General features: G+C 46.7%; 2 protein-coding genes across 2 annotated transcripts; one reads left to right on the forward strand and one right to left on the reverse strand.

The window, feature by feature from the left end:
• The first annotated feature begins 10,801 nt into the window (after nucleotides 1-10,801).
• Nucleotides 10,802-14,114, forward strand: LOC123128074 (TOM1-like protein 1). The gene is made up of 4 exons (XM_044547986.1): nucleotides 10,802-11,107; nucleotides 11,333-11,856; nucleotides 12,432-12,677; nucleotides 13,497-14,114. Exons 2-4 carry the CDS (start codon nucleotides 11,338-11,340, stop codon nucleotides 13,905-13,907), a joined length of 1,176 nt encoding a protein of 391 aa, XP_044403921.1. The 5' UTR covers nucleotides 10,802-11,107; nucleotides 11,333-11,337; the 3' UTR covers nucleotides 13,908-14,114.
• Nucleotides 14,115-14,205: 91 nt separating this feature from the next.
• On the reverse strand, nucleotides 14,206-17,614 carry LOC123128073 (4-coumarate--CoA ligase 2). Its single transcript, XM_044547985.1, has 5 exons — nucleotides 16,347-17,614; nucleotides 15,053-15,397; nucleotides 14,894-14,961; nucleotides 14,676-14,778; nucleotides 14,206-14,590 (listed from the first exon to the last, which is right to left on the reverse strand). Exons 1-5 carry the CDS (start codon nucleotides 17,430-17,432, stop codon nucleotides 14,471-14,473), a joined length of 1,722 nt encoding a protein of 573 aa, XP_044403920.1. The 5' UTR covers nucleotides 17,433-17,614; the 3' UTR covers nucleotides 14,206-14,470.
• Between the last annotated feature and the right edge of the window lie 112 nt (nucleotides 17,615-17,726).

Consider the following 17,726-nt stretch of genomic DNA (forward strand, 5'->3'; position numbering starts at 1 on the left):
ATTATTCATTTAAGTAAGAGAATAAACTGTTGTTCTATTTACATGAATAAAACCTTATATGGTTACACACCCAATGAAAATGGTTCATTGGATCTCGATCGTAGTGATACACATATTCATAATATTGATGCCAAAAGATGCAAAGTTAATAATGATAGTGCAACTTATTTGTGGCACTGCCGTTTGGGTCATATCGGTGTAAAGCGCATGAAGAAACTCCATAAAGATGGATTTTCGGAATCACTTGGTTATGAATCATTTGATGCTTGCGAACCGTGCCTTTTGGGCAAGATGACTAAAACTCCGTTCTTCGGAACAATGGAACGAGTTACTGACTTGTTGGAAATAATACATACCGATGTATGCGATCCAATGAGTGCTGTTGCTCGTGGCAAGCATCGTTGTTTTCTGACCTTCACAAGATGATTTGAGCAGATATGGGTATATCTACTTGATGAAACATAAGTCTGAAATAGTTGAAAGGTTCAAAGAATTTCAGAGTGAAGTGGAAAAATCATCGTAACAAGAAAATAAAGTTTCTGCGATCTGATCGCGGAGACAAATATTTGAGTTACGAGTTTGGTCTTCAATTAAAACAATGTGGAATAGTTTCACAGCTCACGCCACCTGGAACACCACATCGTTATGGTGTGTCCGAACGTCGTAACCGCACTTTATTTGATATGGTGCGATCTATGATATCTCTTTACCACTATCGTTTTGGGGTTATGCATTAGAGACAGCTGCATTCACGTTTTAAAATAGGGCACCATCTAAATCCGTTGAGACGACACTGTATGAACTATGGTTTAGCAGTAAACCTAAGCTGTTGTTTATTAAAGTTTGGGGCTGCGATGCTTATGTGAAAAAGTTTCATCCTGATAAGCTCGAACCCAAATCGGAGAAGTGTGTCTTCATAGAATACCCAAAGGAAATTGTTGGGTACACCTTCTATCACAGATCCGAAGGCAAGACATTCGTTGCTAAAATGGATCCTTTCCAGAGAAGGAGTTTCTCTCGAAAGAAGTGAGTGGGAGGAGAGTAGAACTTGATGAGGTAATTATACCTTCTCCCTTATTGGAAAGTAGTTCATCACAGAAATCAGTTCTAGTGATTCCTACACCAATAAGTGAGGAAGTTAATGATGATGATCATCAAACTTCAGATCAAGTTACTACCAAACCTCGTAGGTCTTCCAGAGTAAGATCCGCACCAGAGTGGTACGGTAATCATGTTCTGGAAGTCATGTTACTAGACCATGATGAACCTACGAACTATGAGGAAGCAATGATGAGCCCAGATTCCACGAAATGGCTTGAGGCCATGAAATCTGAGATATGATCCATGTATGAGAACAAAGTGTAGACTTTGATTGACTTGCCCGATGATCGGTGAGTCATTAAGAATAAATGGATCTTCAAGAGGAAGACGGACGTTGATAGTAGTGTTACTATCTACAAAGCTAGACTTGTCGAAAAAGGTTTTTGACAAAGTTCAAGGTGTTGAATACAATGAGATTTTCTTACTCGTATCGATGCTTAAAAGTCTGTCCGAATCATGTTAGCAATTGCCGCATTTTATGATTATGAAATTTGGCAGATGGATGTCAAAACTGCATTCCTGAATGGATTTCTGGAAGAAGAGTTGTATATGATGCAACCGGAAGGTTTTGTCGATCCAAAGGGAGCTAACAAAGTGTGCAAGCTCCAGCGATCCATTTATGGACTGGTGCAAGAATCTCGGAGTTGGAATATACGCTTTGATAAGTTGATCAAAGCATATAGTTATTGTACAGACTTACAGTGAAGCCTGTATTTACAAGAAAGTGAGTGGGAGCACTACAACATTTCTGATAAGTATATGTGAATGACATATTGTTGATCGGAAATAATGTAGAATTATTCTGCAAAGCATGAAAGGATACTTGAATAAAAGTTTTTCAAAGAAAGACCTTGGTGAAGCTGCTTACACATTGAGCATCAAGATCTATATAGATAGATGAAGACGCTTGATAAGATTTTTTCAATGAATACATACCTTGATAAATTTTTGAAATAGTTCAAAATGGAACAGTCAAAGAAGGAGTTCTTGCCTGTGTTGCAAGGTGTTAAGTTGAGTAAGACTCAAAGCCCGACCACGGCAGAAAATAGAAAGAGAATGAAAGTCATTCCCTATGCCTCAGTCATAGGTTCTATAAAGTATGCCATGCTGTATACCAGATCTATTGTATGCCATACCACTGAGTTTGGCAAGGGAGTACAATAGTGATCTAGGAGTAGATCACTGGAGAGCGGTCAAAATTGTCCTTAGTGGAATAAGGATATGTTTCTCGATTACGGAAAAAGGTTCGTCGTAAAAGGTTACGCCGATGCAAGTTTGACACTAATCTAGATGACTCTAAGTCTTGATCTAGATACATATTGAAAGTGGGAGCAATTAGCTAGAGTAGCTCCGTGCAGAGCATTGTAGACATAGATTTCGCAAAATACTTACGGATCTGTATATGACATACCCGTTGACTAAGATTCTCTCACAAGCAAAACATGATCACACCTTAGTACTCCTTGGGTGTTAATCACATAGCGATGTGAACTAGATTACTGAATCTAGTAAACCCTTTGGGTGTTGGTCACATAGCGATGTGAACTATGGGTGTTAATCACATGGTGATGTGAACTATTGCTGTTAAATCACATGGCGATGTGAACTAGATTATTGACTCTAGTGCAAGTGGGAGACTGAAGGAAATATGCCCTAGAGGCAATAATAAAGTTATTATTTATTTCCTTATATCATGATAAATGTTTATTATTCATGCTAGAATTGTATTAACCGGAAACATAATACATGTGTGAATACATAGACAAACAGAGTGTCACTAGTATGCCTCTACTTGACTAGCTCGTTAATCAAAGATGGTTATGTTTCCTGACCATGAACAATGAGTTGTTATTTGATTAACGAGGTCACATCATTAGTTGAATGATCTGATTGACATGACCCATTCCATTAGCTTAGCACCTGATCGTTTAGTATGTTGCTATTGCTTTCTTCATGACTTATACATGTTCCTATGACTATGAGATTATGCAACTCCCGTTTACCGGAGGAACACTTTGGGTACTACCAAACGTCACAACGTAAATGGGTGATTATAAAGGAGTACTACAGGTGTCTCCAATGGTCGATGTTGGGTTGGCGTATTTCGAGATTAGGATTTGTCACTCCGATTGTCGGAGAGGTATCTCTGGGCCCTCTCGGTAATACACATCACATAAGCCTTGCAAGCATTACAACTAATATGTTAGTTGAGAGATGATGTATTACGGAACGAGTAAAGAGACTTGCCGGTAACGAGATTGAACTAGGTATTGGATACCGACGATCGAATCTCGGGCAAGTAACATACCGATGACAAAGGGAACAACGTATGTTGTTATGCGGTCTGACCGATAAAGATCTTCATAGAATATGTAGGAGCCAATATGGGCATCCAGGTCCCGCTATTGGTTATTGACCAGAGACGTGTCTCGGTCATGTCTACATTGTTCTCGAACCCGTAGGGTCCGCACGCTTAAGGTTACGATGACAGTTATATTATGAGTTTATGCATTTTGATGAACCGAAGGTTGTTCGGAGTCCCGGATGTGATCACGGACATGACGAGGAGTCTCGAAATGGTCGAGACGTAAAGATTGATATATTGGAAGCCTATATTTGGACATCGGAAGTGTTCCGGGTGAAATCGGGATTTTACCGGGTTACCGGGAGGGTTACCGGAACCCCCCGGGAGCCATATGGGCCTTCATGGGCCTTAGTGGAAAGGAGAAAGGGGCAGCCCAAGGTGGCTGCGCCTCTTCCCCCTCCCCTAGTCCTATTAGGACTAGGAGAAGGTGGCCGGCCCCCCTCTCTCCCTTCCCCTTCGAGGAATCCTAGTTGGACTAGGATTGGGGGGAGGAATCCTACTCCCAGAGGGAGTAGGACTCTCCTGCGCCTCCCTCTATGGCCGGCCAGCCTCCCCCCTCTACTCCTTTATATACGGAGGCAGGGGACACCTCTAGACACACAAGTTGACACAAGTTGATCCTCGTGATCGATTCCTTAGCCGTGTGCGGTGCCCCCTGCCACCATATTCCTCGATAATACTGTAGCGGAGTTTAGGCGAAGCCCTACTGCTGTAGTTCATCAAGATCGTCACCACGCCGTCGTGCTGACGGAACTCTTCCCCGACACTTTGCTGGATCGGAGTCCGGGGATCGTCATCGAGCTGAACGTGTGCTCGAACTCGGAGGTGCCGTAGTTTCGGTGCTTGATCGGTTGGATCGTGAAGACGTACGACTACTTCCTCTACGTCGTGTCATCGCTTCCGCAGTCGGTCTGCGTAGGGTACGTAGACAACACTCTCCCCTCGTTGCTATGCATCACATGATCCTGTGTGCGCGTAGGAAAAATTTTGAAATTACTACGAAACCCAACAGGGTGGAGCCCTCCGTGGACTCGCGCAGTCGTTACCCTTTGTGGGTTGAAGTCTCCATCAACGTGGATGTACGATAGCACCACCTATCAGAACCACGCCAAAAATCTCCGTGTCTACATTGCGTTTGCTCCCCTCAAACTCCTCCCCTTTTACCTTCATATGCACATGATTTACATTCCGCTGCTATACTCTTAGAATTGCATGTGTAGGTTGATTGCTTGACTTGTGATAAGTTGCTAAAATTTGCCAAGACTTAAAATTGGGAAAAGGCTAGATTTTTATTTGGTCAAGTAGTCTAATCACCCCCCTCTAGACATACTTTCGATCCTACGGTGAGCGAAAACGGTATTGCAATGCTTCGAACACAAGGCCTAGAGTTCATACTTTCACTAGTGCAAGTTCTCTCAACAATGATAACATAATTAGATCACATAACAATCCCTCAACATGCAACAAAGAGTCACTCCAAAGTCACTAATAGCGGAGAACAAACGAAGAGATTATTGTAGGGTACGAAACCACCTCAAAGTTATTCTTTCTGATCGATCTATTGGGCTATTCCTATAAGTGTCACAAACAACCCTAGAGTTCGTACTAAAATAACACCTTAAGACACACATCAACCAAAACCCTAATGTAACCTAGATACTCCAATGTCACCACAAGTATTGACGGGTTTGATTATACGATATGCATCACACAATCTCATATTCATCTATTCAAACCAACACAAAGAACTTTAAAGAGTGCCCCAAAGTTTCTACCGGAGAGTCAAGACAAAAACGTGTGCCAACCCCTATGCATTAGTTCACAAGGTCACGGAACCCGCAAGTTGATCGCCAAAACATACATCAAGTAGATCATGTGAATATCCCATTGTCACCACAGATAAGCACATGCAAGACATACATCAAGTGTTCTCAAATCCTTAAAGACTCAATCCGATAAGATAACTTCAAAGGGAAAACTTAATCCATTACAAGAAGGTAGAGGGGGATAAACATCATAATATCCAACTATAATAGCAAAGCTCGCGGTACATCAAGATCGTGCCAAATCAAGAACACGATAGAGAGAGATAGAGGAGGGGGGAGAGAGAGATCAAACACATAGATACTGGTACATACCCTCAACCCCAAGGGTGAACTACTCCCTCCTCATCGTGGAGAGCGCCGGGATGATGAAGATGGCCACCAGTGATGATTTCCTCCTCCGGAAGGTGCCAGAATAGGGTCCCGATTGGTTTTTGGTGGCTACAGAGGCTTGCGGTGGCGGAACTCCCGATCTTGGTTCTGTTCTGGAGGTTTGGGGATATATAAGAGGTGTTGGCATCGAGAACAAGTCAGGGGAGTCCACAAGGGGTCCACAAGGTCGGGGGGCATGCCCCCACCCTTGTGGTGGCCTCGGGACTCCTTGGTGCATCTCCGGTACTCCATGGGCTTCTTTTGGTCCATAAATAATCGTCGTAAAGTTTCAGGTCAATTGGACTCCGTTTGATATTCCTTTTCTGCGAAGCTCGAAAACAAGGAAAAAACATAATCTGGCACTCGGCTCTAGGTTAATAGGCTAGTCCCAAAAATCATATAAAATAGCATATAGATGCATATAAAACATCCAAGATACATAATATAATAGCATGGAACAATAAAAAATTATAGATATGTTGGAGACGTATCAAGCATCACGTCCGTGACAAGTAGACCGACTCCTGCCTGCATCTACTACTATTACTCCACACATCGACAGCTATCCAGCATGCATATAGTGTATTAAGTTAACAAGAACGGAGTAACGCCTTAAGTAAGATGACATGATGTAGAGGGATATATCCAATCAATATGAATAAACCTCACCTTTTTATCCTTAACGACAACAATACAAATACGTGCCTCGCTACTCTTTTTGTCACTGGGTGAGGACACCGCAAGATTGGACCCATTACAAAGCACCTCTCCCATTGCAAGAAAAATCAATCTAGTTGGCCAAACCAAATCAATAGATCAGAGAGAAATACAAAGATATCTTAATTATGCATAAAAGAGTTCAAAGAATACTCAAAAAATATTCATACATAATTTGATCATAAATCCACAATTCATCGGATCTCAACAAATGCACCGCAAAAGAAGATTACATCGAATAGATCTCCAAAAACATCGAGGAGAACACTGTATTGAAGATCAAAGAGAGAGAAGAAGCCATCTAGCTACTAGCTATGGACCCGTAGGTCTGTACTAAACTACCCACACATCATCGAAAGGGCAGCAAGGTTGATGTAGAGTCCCTCCGTGATTGAATCCCTCTCCGGCGGAGTACCGGAACAGGTCTCCAGATGGGATCTCACGAGGACAGAAACTTGCGGTGGCGGAAAAGTTTTTTTGGTGTGCCCCCTGGTATACGGGGAATATTTGGGTATTTCTGGAACTGGGATTAGGGTTACGGGTGCCATGGTGGGCCCACAAGCTCGCCCCCCCCCCCACGGCGCGCCTGGTGAGCTTGTGGCCCATCCGTGGCCCTTCTGGCCTCGTCCCGATGCTTCCTAGGTGTCTTCTAGTCCAAGAAAAATTGTCAAAAAGTTTCGTTCCGTTTGGACTTCGTTTGGTATTGATTTTCCTGTAAAAGACAAAAACAAGGAAAAACAGCAACTGGCATTGGGCACTAGGTTAATAGGTTAGTCCCAAAAGATGATATAAAATAGTATAATAATGCATATAAAACATCCAAGATGGATAATATAATACTCCCTCCATCCCAAAATTCTTGTCTTAGATTTTTCTAAATACGGATGTATCTAGTTAGATACATCCGTATCTGGACAAATTTAAGACAAGAATTTTGGGACGTAGGGAGTAGCATGGAACCAATAAAAAATTATAGATATGTTGGAGACATATCAAGCACCCCCAAGCTTAATTCCTGCTCGTCCTCAAGTAGGTAAATGATAAAAACAGAATTTTTGATGTGGAATGCTACCTAACATGTTTATCATGTAATCTTTCTTATTGTGGCATGAATATTCAGATCCATAAGATTCAAAACAAAAGTTTAATGTTGACATAAAAACAACAATACTTCAAACATACTAATAAATCAATCATGTCTTCTCAAAATATCATGGCTAAAGAAAGTTATCCCTAGAAAATCATATAGTCTTGTCATGCTTTATCTTCATAACACAAAGTATTTATCATGCACAACCCCTATGTTAGCCAAGCAATTGGTTCATACTTTTTAACGCTCTCAAGCTTTTTCAACTCTCACGCAATACATGAGCATGAGCCATGGATATAACACTATAGGTGGAATAGAATATGATGGTGAAGGTTGTGTGGAGAAGACAAAAAAAAAGAGAAAGTCTCACATCGACGAGGCTAATCAATGGGCTATGGAGATGCCCATCAATTGATGCCAATGCAAGGAGTAGGGATTGCCATGCAACGGATGCACTAGAGCTATAAGTGTATGAAAGCTCAAAAAGAAAACTAAAGTGGTTGTGCATCCAACTTGCTTGCTCACGAAGACCTAGGGCACTTTGAGGAAGCCTGTCATTGGAATATACAAGCCAAGTTCTATAATGAAAAATTCCCACTAGTAACATATGAAAGTGACAAATAGGAGACTCTCTATTATGAAGAACATGATGCTACTTTGAAGCACAAGTGTGGAAAAGGATAGTAACATTGTCCCTTCTCTCTTTTCCTCTTTTTTTTCCTTTTTTTCTTTTTTTTCTTTTGGGCTCTTTGGCCTCTTTTTATTTATTTATGTCCGGAGTCTCATCCCAACTTGTGAGGGAATCACAGTCTCCATCATCCTTTCCTCACATGGGACAATGCTCTAATAATGTTGAACATCACACTTTTATTTACTTACAACTCAAGAATTACAACTCGATACTAGAACAAAGATATGACTCTATGTGAATGTCTCCGGCGGTGTACCGGGATATGCAATGATCTAGCGTGACATGTATAAAAAAATATGAACGGTGGAGAAGCCACAAATACTATGCCAACTATATGATCATGCAAAGAAATATGACAATGATGGTATGTGTCATAATAACATGGAACGGTGGAAGTTGCATGGCAATATATCTTGGATTGGCTATGAAGATGCCATAATAGGTAGGTATGGTGGTTGTTTTGAGGAAGATATAAGGTGGCTTATGTGTGAAAGAGTGTATCAACTTTTTTCAGAACCTCGATAACAACTTTTCATATATGAATCTTTACCTCTGGACCATTCCAGAGCTCCTCTTGATGTCTCGGATCCCATCCGGGACTCCGAACAACCTTCAGACTTTTCACTATTAATATCTCAACACTACCCTAGCGCTACCGAACGTTAAGCGTGCGACCCTACGGGTTCGAGAACATGCAGACGTGACCCAGAATCCTCTTCGATCCATAATCAATAGCGGGACTTGGACGCCCATATTGATTCCTACGTATTCAACGAAGATCTTTATCAGTTAAACCACGATGTCAAGGATTCAGTCAATCCCATATGCAATTCCCTTTGTGTGGCGATATGTTACTTGCCCGGGATTCGATCATCGGTATCTCCATACCTAGTTCAATCTTGTTGCCGGCAAGTCTCTTTACTCGTTCCGTAATACAAGATCCCGTGACTAAACTCATTAGTCACATGAAGCTTCTTATGATGTTGTATTACTGAGAGGGCCCAGAGATATCTCTCAGCCACACGAAGTGACAAATCCCAACCTCGATTCATGCAAACCAATAGACACCTTCGGAGATACCTGTAGAGCACCTTTATGATCACCCAGTTACAAACTGACGTTTGATAACACACAAAGTATTCCTCCGATATCCGGGAGTAGTATGATCTCATGGTCGAAGGAACTGATACTTAACATGAAGAAATCTATAGCAAATAATTAAATGATCTGATGTTAAGCTTACGGTTGGGTCTGTCCATCACATCATTCTCCCAATGATATGATCCCATTATCAAATGACAACTCATGTCTATGGTTAGGAAACCATGACCATCTTTGATCAACGAGCTAGTCTAGTAGAGGCTTACTAGGGACACGGTGTAATTTATGCATTCACACATATTTTTAAGTTTTCGGTCAATACAATTCTAGCATGAATAATAAACATTTATCATGAACGGGAAATATGATAATAACCATTTTATTATTGCCTCTAGGGCATATTTCCAACACTTGATGCTCCATAGAAATTGTCATTTAATACCAAAGTTTAGAGCAAATAAATCTTCATATATGTGGACTTCATCCTTGATTCCATCCAATATTCTTGAGGCACCATCTAAGGACAATACCTTCAAATATATCTCACTGAAAATATTAGTCCATAAAGATTGTCATTAATTATCAAAACCACAATTAGGGGCTACATGCACTTTCATCGGCGCTAAAGTATGTTTGCGCTTGCTCCATGGTGAAGCCGGCATAGACTGGCGCGGGCTCCGGCGCCGAGTCATCGTTGGAGCCCGTCTTCATTGTGGGGTCGTCGTCGGAGACCTCTAGGGAGCTGGCGGGCATGTCGGCCTCTATCCGCCTGGCACGACGGCTCTGTCAGGCGGCCGCAAGGGCGGCCACCTCGAGCTCCTGTTTCACTGACAGGCTCTCCCACAACGCGTTCCCGCTCATAGTCATGTCGGATATGATGCATCAGAGAAGGGTGTGGAGCGGGCGTAAAGTGGTGTGGTTTGAGCTAGGAGTGACCACCTTTAAATAGCGGATGTCGGATGAGCCCAATTGTCCGAATGTGTCAATGCGCGAGGGCCGGAGTTGGTTTCTTGGCCTATGTGTCTGTTTAATGGCGGCCGACAGACAGACATGCATCCCGTTTGAATGCGGTACATACCATCCCGTCCCGTCCAATAACGCATCTCCGGCATTAAACATGCGCGGACACCGGAGACGCGGCGTGGGCGGCGCTCTCGATCGGCAAGCCGTTTCAATGCCTTCATCAATGAAAGATCACATCTGCTCTCCGTCGGCGTCAATGTGGAGTTTCCGCTCTAGAGCGGCATAAATGCGGGCAACTGCTTCAAATGAAAAATGGTGCGAATGAGAAAGAGGGTTTTGCACGGGCCATGATTGTCGAAGCGTGTGCGTGGCATCGGTCCGGACAGGAGCAAAATGTCTCTCCCCGGTTTGCGTGAAAAAAGACGCCGGACCGGCCATCCGCGACGGATGTGGGCGAATTATCAATGGGTGGAGTACTACCGTGCATGAACAAATCCACTGACTCCATAACGCTTTATCAGTACCAAGTCAGAAGACATACGGGTCAAATTGCAGAGCGTGCCGTCTGCCTAATCCTACCCGGTTTTTTTTAGTGGCCCGGGTTATTTTATTATTCTGAGAAGAATATGGTGCGAGCGCGTGGAAGGAAGGAAAAGACGACTCCTCCCTAAAGTACAACAGTTGTTGGCACTTGGCACTTGGCAGCGGCACCAAAAGCCCCCCCAAAAGCCGAAGGAGACCTCGACTGGAAGGCACCGGCGAACTCCAACCAACAAACCACGCGGGGCGGCCGGCCAAATCTACGCCACCACGCGTGCGAGGCCCTCGCCGCAGTTCGATTCGGCTCCCCCCTCCCCCGCCGCCCTCGATTCTCGCCGCGGAAGGTATCGTCTCGGCCCCAAACCCTCGATCGATCCTCCGCTTTCCCCCAATTTCGGCCCGGCGGTTGGTTGCGCCCTCCCTTTCAATTTCGACCCTCTGGTCTACTAACAACTCTACTAGATTAGATTAGATCAGAAATAAATTGCTCGTTCGTTCGTTCGGATTGAACTTCCGCGCCGACGCGTTAATCTAACGGTGCCGTGCGATTTTTCTTTGCGTATTGGCAGCGAAAATGAGCGACAATCTGATGGAGAAAGTGAACGCCCTCGGCGAGCGCCTCAAGATCACCGGGTCGGAGGTGGGCAAGCAGATGCAGGCCGGCATGAGCTCCATGAGCTTCAAGATGAAGGAGCTCTTCCAGGCGCAGACCCCGGCCGACAAGATCGTCGAGGACGCCACCGCCGAGACCCTCGAGGGGCCCGACTGGGCCGCCAACCTCGAAATCTGCGACCTGATCAACACCGAGAAGGTGAACAGCGTCGACCTCATCCGCGGGATCAAGAAGCGGATCATGCTCAAGGAGGCCAGGGTTCAGTTCCTCGCCCTCTTCCTCCTCGAGACCATCGTCAAGAACTGCGAGAAGGCCTTCTCCGAGGTTGCGGCCGAGAGGATTCTCGATGAGATGGTCAGGCTGATTGATGACCCCCAGACGGTGGTCAATAACAGGAACAAGGCCCTCACGCTCATTGAAGCATGGGGAGAATCTGGTGATGAGCTCCGCTACTTGCCGGTCTATGAGCAAACCTACAAGGTAAAATTAATGTCCCCTTTATTTCGTTCCTCCATCACTAGAGAAATCAGCAGTACAAATTGGTGTATTATGTTTAGATTTGCTAATTTTGTCCCGTGTCAGTGAGGCTAATTTTCCAACCTGTTCATAAAAAAATCAGCCACGATAATCTCCTCAAAATAGGCTTTCGCCCTGCTTTAAAAATAAAGCCACGATAATCTCTGTTGCCCCATTATGTAAGCAAGGAAGGAATCCAATTTAGGACCAACCTGCTGAGGGTTGTTTTAGCCGTTAGCAAAGGGGTACATCGCTTCGTGGAACCACTCAGACCTCTCTTTAATAATTTCATACTTCTGTGGTTAGAAGCTGGTGGTTAGTATTAGCAGTCATTGCTTTATTCATCACCTTGTGAATCACTCAGTATATTTGGTAGCAGCTTTGCCGTTTATTCAGTTGTGCTAAATAATATCATAATCCAAAAGTTGTTTCAGTGTCCATTTTGATGGTAATATAATAAACCCATATGATTAGTGCGTTGGTAATGGTTAGTGCCTTGGTGGTTACAAGTACATTGTGCTAATCTATTTTTTTTACAGAGCCTGAAATCAAGAGGAATTCGGTTTCCTGGACGTGACAATGAGAGCCTGGCCCCCATATTTACTCCACCACGCTCTGTTGCTGAAGCTGAAGTTGCTGCAAATTTCTCCCAGCAGATATTCGAAGATGTACATGTGCATACATATACTGCTGAAGAAACAAAGGAAGCTTTCGATGTGGCCCGTAACAGCATGGAACTTCTTTCAACTGTTCTTTCATCCTCCCCTCAGCAGGATGCTTTGCAGGTAACTGGATTTTGTATAACTTTATCCCAAGCTCGTATAGATACTTTTGACTGTACTATACTGTACACACAGATGTCTGCTTATTGATAACAGTTTCTATGTGTGAGATCGGTTTCCTCAAGCAGCTTTTGCAGTTAACAATTTCTTTCTGTACTTGTTGCTGTTTTGTGCTGCTGATAGATCAGGCTAGTACTGTCACTTGGTTTGGCTCAATGTATGATATTTTGGATGAGATATGATTGTGTACTTTAGTAATCATGAGGTGATGTGCATGTGCAGTTCATTGTTATTCTTAAAATCTGTTGCAAGTATTTTGCTCATTTTATTACAACGGGTGCTCATTTTACTCTGTTGTCCTGATGGAGTGGGTCTGTAACATACTCCTCCTGTTTCTAAATATAAGTGTTTTTAGAGATTTCAATATGGACTATATACGGATTTAGGAACGGAGGGAGTACTACCTAAACTGGATTGCTTATTTGCCAGTCACTTAGAAAATCTAATTATTGTTGGTTACTGCTTTATTGAGCACGAATGATGTTCCCTGATACTGATGACATTAACAGCAAGAAACAGTGAAAACCAGTCATTATTAAAAATACTCACTCTTTGTATTTTGTGCAAATGGAAGTAGTTACTAATCTAACATGCTTTGTCATTGTAATATTTCAAACTTTAAAGTACATTTTATTGGACATGGTTTTAAACTGACAAGAAGCTAGTGATGATTGATTCTGTTATCTGGAAGTTGAAAGTGATATTCATGAACTGTGAAGGTTATCTGCTATTGTGTTTTGACTGGTTCTGCGACTTCCACAGGATGACTTAACAACCACTCTTGTGCAACAATGCTACCAATCTCAACATACTATCCAGAGATTCATCGAGACGGCTGGGGACAATGAGGCCTTGCTCTTCGAGGCCTTGAGTGTGAATGATGAAGTCCTGAAAGTGCTATCCAAATACGAAGAGATGAAGAAGCCCATGGCTTCGGCGCGTACAGAACAGCCAGTGGTCATACCAATTGCCACGGAGCATGAAGATTCCGTGACTGTTGGCCATGAGGATGCCCTGGTCAGAAAACCAGCTGCTGCTAGAGCAATGTCAGGCGGCGATGATGATATCCTCGATGATCTCGATGAGATGATATTTGGCAAGAAGGGAGGAAGCAGTTCCCAGGACGTGTCCAAAAGGCAGGACCCAAAGAAGGATGACCTAATCAACTTCTAAATACCGGCCCAGCAAGTTGCGGAGTTCCATTAGGGATACACAGCATGTCTGCTGCCTTTTATACTGCTGAACGATGTCTGTATTCATCCGGTAGAAGACTGCACTGCACGTACATTCAGTTAGGGATTGGGTCGCTTGTTTATTTGCATACGATGATACTTTGTCGTCCACAGTTTGTTCAGTTGATAAGTTGCTGCAAACTTCTCATCTTCCAGTTTGCGTTAATTAGGCGTACGTAGCTATTTGCTTTTCTGTCTGTGCTCACTCAGGCGATTGCTTAAGCTTTGGCCAAAACAAGTTGAGGTCGAAATGAACCAATCCTGATTAACATCATGATGAACCCAGTACATGTGTGGTAGTGGTGCTCCTCAATGGAGAGAGTAGCGTACAAAAACATGGTATGGACAGACAAAACTTTCCTCCTCCATGCCTCACTAACAGCCACAGGCGATACACTCCGCGTGGTACTACAATCTTCCAAATGACAAAGAAGGCGAAACATGTATATCTTGGAATTGCCGTCCGTCCAAAAATGACGTCTTGGATGTAGTAATAGTAGTTGTTCAGGCAGTGACGGGGGAGACGAGCTTGGCTCTGAGCTCTTTCCTCAGTATCTTCCCTGACGCTGACTTGGGGATCGCATGGGTGAAGTACACCTTGTGCAGCCTCTTGTAAAACACCACCTGAAAATTGGCAAACTAACCGTGGTCAGAGATGGCCGATCGATTCAGCGACCAAGGTTCTGTAGCTGCTCTCGTGTGTGACTACCTGCTTGGATACGAACTCCTTGATGGCCTCCTCGGCGATGTCGGAGTCGGCGGCGCGCACCACGAACGCGACCGGGACCTCGCCGGCGGCGTCATCCTTTTGCCTGCCATCCATTCATTTACACGCACCCAGTTTATTACCCAGGCCAGTTCGATCTTGTTCTTGAAGCTGAACAAGTGATGTACTTGAAGACATTACTGAGATGATAGTTGTCTTACGGGACGACGGCGGCGTCGGCGATGGAGGGATGCGCGATGAGCAGAGCCTCCAGCTCGGCCGGCGGCACCTGCACGTACAGGGTATCATCACAGTGTTAGTTAAGTCATACTGTAGAAAGTGGTGCCGTGCACGTCTTCAGAGATGTCGTGTTTGTTTACCTGGAAGCCCTTGAACTTGATGAGCTCCTTGACGCGGTCGACGATGAAGACCTCGTCGTCGTCGTCGACGTAGCCGACGTCGCCGGTGTGCAGCCACCCCTCGACGTCGATCGTCGCGGCGGTGGCCACGGGGTCATTCAGGTAGCCTTTCATGATCTGCGGGCCGCGGATGCAGATCTCGCCGGGGAGGTTGCGGCCGAGGGAGAGGCCCGTGTCGGGGTCGACCACCTTGAGCTCCGCGTTGCGCACCACCGTGCCGCACGACCCGGACTTGGCCGGCGTCGGCTCCCTCGCGAACGCCGGGCACATGGACAGCACCGGCCCGGCCTCCGTCATCCCGTACCCCTGCGCGCACAGCGACAACCTCACGTGTCAGCTTCGCGCCCGTGGCCACCTGGCCGGTACGGTGGGACGCGCGCCACCACGCGACGCACGCGCCGGGACCATCCAGGTAGGTGCGGCGAGCGGCGAGCGGCTCACATGGATTAGTTGAGCAACCAACGTCTCATCGACGCGACGTGTGATTGTGTGAACCGTACGGCAGTGCCATTTTCCCAACACGGCACGCAGCTTCTATACTCATCCGACGTAGATTAGCTGAGTATCTATATGTACGTACGTACGTACGCTTGGTGCGTGCGTACGTGGAGCCTGAAGCTGCTGCATGTGCATGCCTCGCACACGCGTTGCACGCCTCCGTGGAAGGAGCGGGCAGTGGCGTTGCACGTATACGCGCTAGTTTGGTGGAGCGTGTGGCGTTGCGTTGGCACATATACGAGCAGAATGGCCCTGGTGGACGGGCTAGTACACGTCGCTCTACGGCTGCAAGACGACAGCCCGTGCAGCTGCCATTTTTGGCTACTTGTTCAGGAACGCCCTCACCGTTGCTAGCGATGTTCGAGCAGTACTGAATGAATACAGATCACATAACTGATGGCCGAGCGTGCCGTGGGTTGTGGGCATGTTGCACAGCGGCATGGAGTGAATAATCTGTGCCAAATTTTGCAGTCAAGATGGAACAACTGACCGTCCTCTCTTCGATCAAATGCGCTTCAGTTAGATTCAGTTGAAGTGTGGTGAGATGTTCCTATGCTCTATCTCAAGCTAGCTCAAGATTTTCGTCGCAAATAAAAAGATAATTCAAGACTTCCCGCCAAAAAGAAGAAGCTGGAGTAATTCAAGATCGTCTACAATGCAAACTCGTAATTCATGCTAATTCAAGTTCCTAGAGTATGTTCTAATGCTGGAGTGAAAAACAGCGGATCACGCGGGCGGCAGATATGTACACACGCACCTGTCCGAAGATGGCCTGCGGGAGGCGGCCACGGAGCGCGTCCTGGAGCTCCTTGCCGAGCGGTGCGGCGCCGGAGAGCACGATCCGGATGGAGCTCAGGTCGTGCTGCTCCACCACGGGGTTCTTGGCCAGCGCCAGCACCAGCGGCGGCACCACGGCGGCCACCGTCACGCGCCACCGCTCGATGCCCGCCAGCATGGCGCCCATCTCGAACTTGGGCATCAGCATCACGGCCGCGCCGGCGCGCACCGCGCACAGCAGCACCGAGTTGAGCGAGAAGATGTGGAACAGCGGCAGCACGCAGAGCGCCACGTCCCCCTCCCGCATGTACAGGTTCGGGTTCTCGCCGTCCACCTGCTGCGCCACGCTCGACACCAGGCCCCCGTGCGTCAGCACCACGCCCTTGGGCAGCCCCGTCGTGCCCGACGAGTAGGGCAGCGCCACGGCGTCGTCCGGCGAGATGGACACCTCCGGGACCGAGCCCTCGTCGGCGGACCCGACGACCCCCCAGAAGGGCAGGCATCCGTCCGGGGTGGCCGCCTCGTCGTCGACGGTGATCACGGTGAGCGTGTCGTCGCCGCCGCTTGTGCTGATTCTCGGGAAGCTCTCGTGCCGGAGCTTGTCGACGTAGGCGGACTGGGTGACGATCATCTTGGCGCCGGAGGCGACGAGCTGCTTGTGGATCTCCTGCGGGGTGCAGAACGGGTTGGCCGCCGTGCTGACGGCGCCGAGGAAGGACGCGCCGAAGAAGGCGACGGCGAACTCCACGCAGTTCTGGAGCAGGATCATGACGCGGTCCCCGTGGCCGACGCCGAGCCGGTGCAGCGCCGCGGCGGCCTTGCGGCAGAGCGCATGCGTCTCCGCGAACGTGTAGGTCCTCCCCGTGGCCGCGGCGATGAGGCACGGCGCGTCCGGGAGCTCGGCCGCCCTGGCGAAGCAGTACTCGTGCAGGGGCAGGTGGCTGGGGATGTCGATGTCCGGAAGCTTGGACCGGAAGATGGTCGCCTCCGGCACCACCGCCGAGACCGCCTCGGCTGCGGCGACGGCCTGCGGCTGCTGCACCTCCGGCGCCGCGACCTTGATCATGATCCTCTGTTATACGAGAGACGGAGAGCTTCCCGGAATGGCCAAGGAGCAGAGCCTGCCTGCACTAGACAAACAACGGCTCGCGAGTTCGTATACGCAGCGAGGGTGGAGGAGCTTGATTAGGTACAGACTACACAGGGCAATGGCTGCTTTCCGCGAATAAATACAGTGGCGACGAGCGGAGGTATGGGCGGGAGGAGAAGAGGGTAGGTAGGAGGAGGCGGGAGGGGGGAAGGTGTGGAAGAGGCGCGAACACGCTGGCCGCCACGCAATCCGCCAACCCACCTTTCAAAA

Source organism: Triticum aestivum, chromosome 6A (assembly GCF_018294505.1).
Source record: "Triticum aestivum cultivar Chinese Spring chromosome 6A, IWGSC CS RefSeq v2.1, whole genome shotgun sequence".
In the NCBI taxonomy this organism is placed as follows: Eukaryota; Viridiplantae; Streptophyta; class Magnoliopsida; order Poales; family Poaceae; genus Triticum; species Triticum aestivum.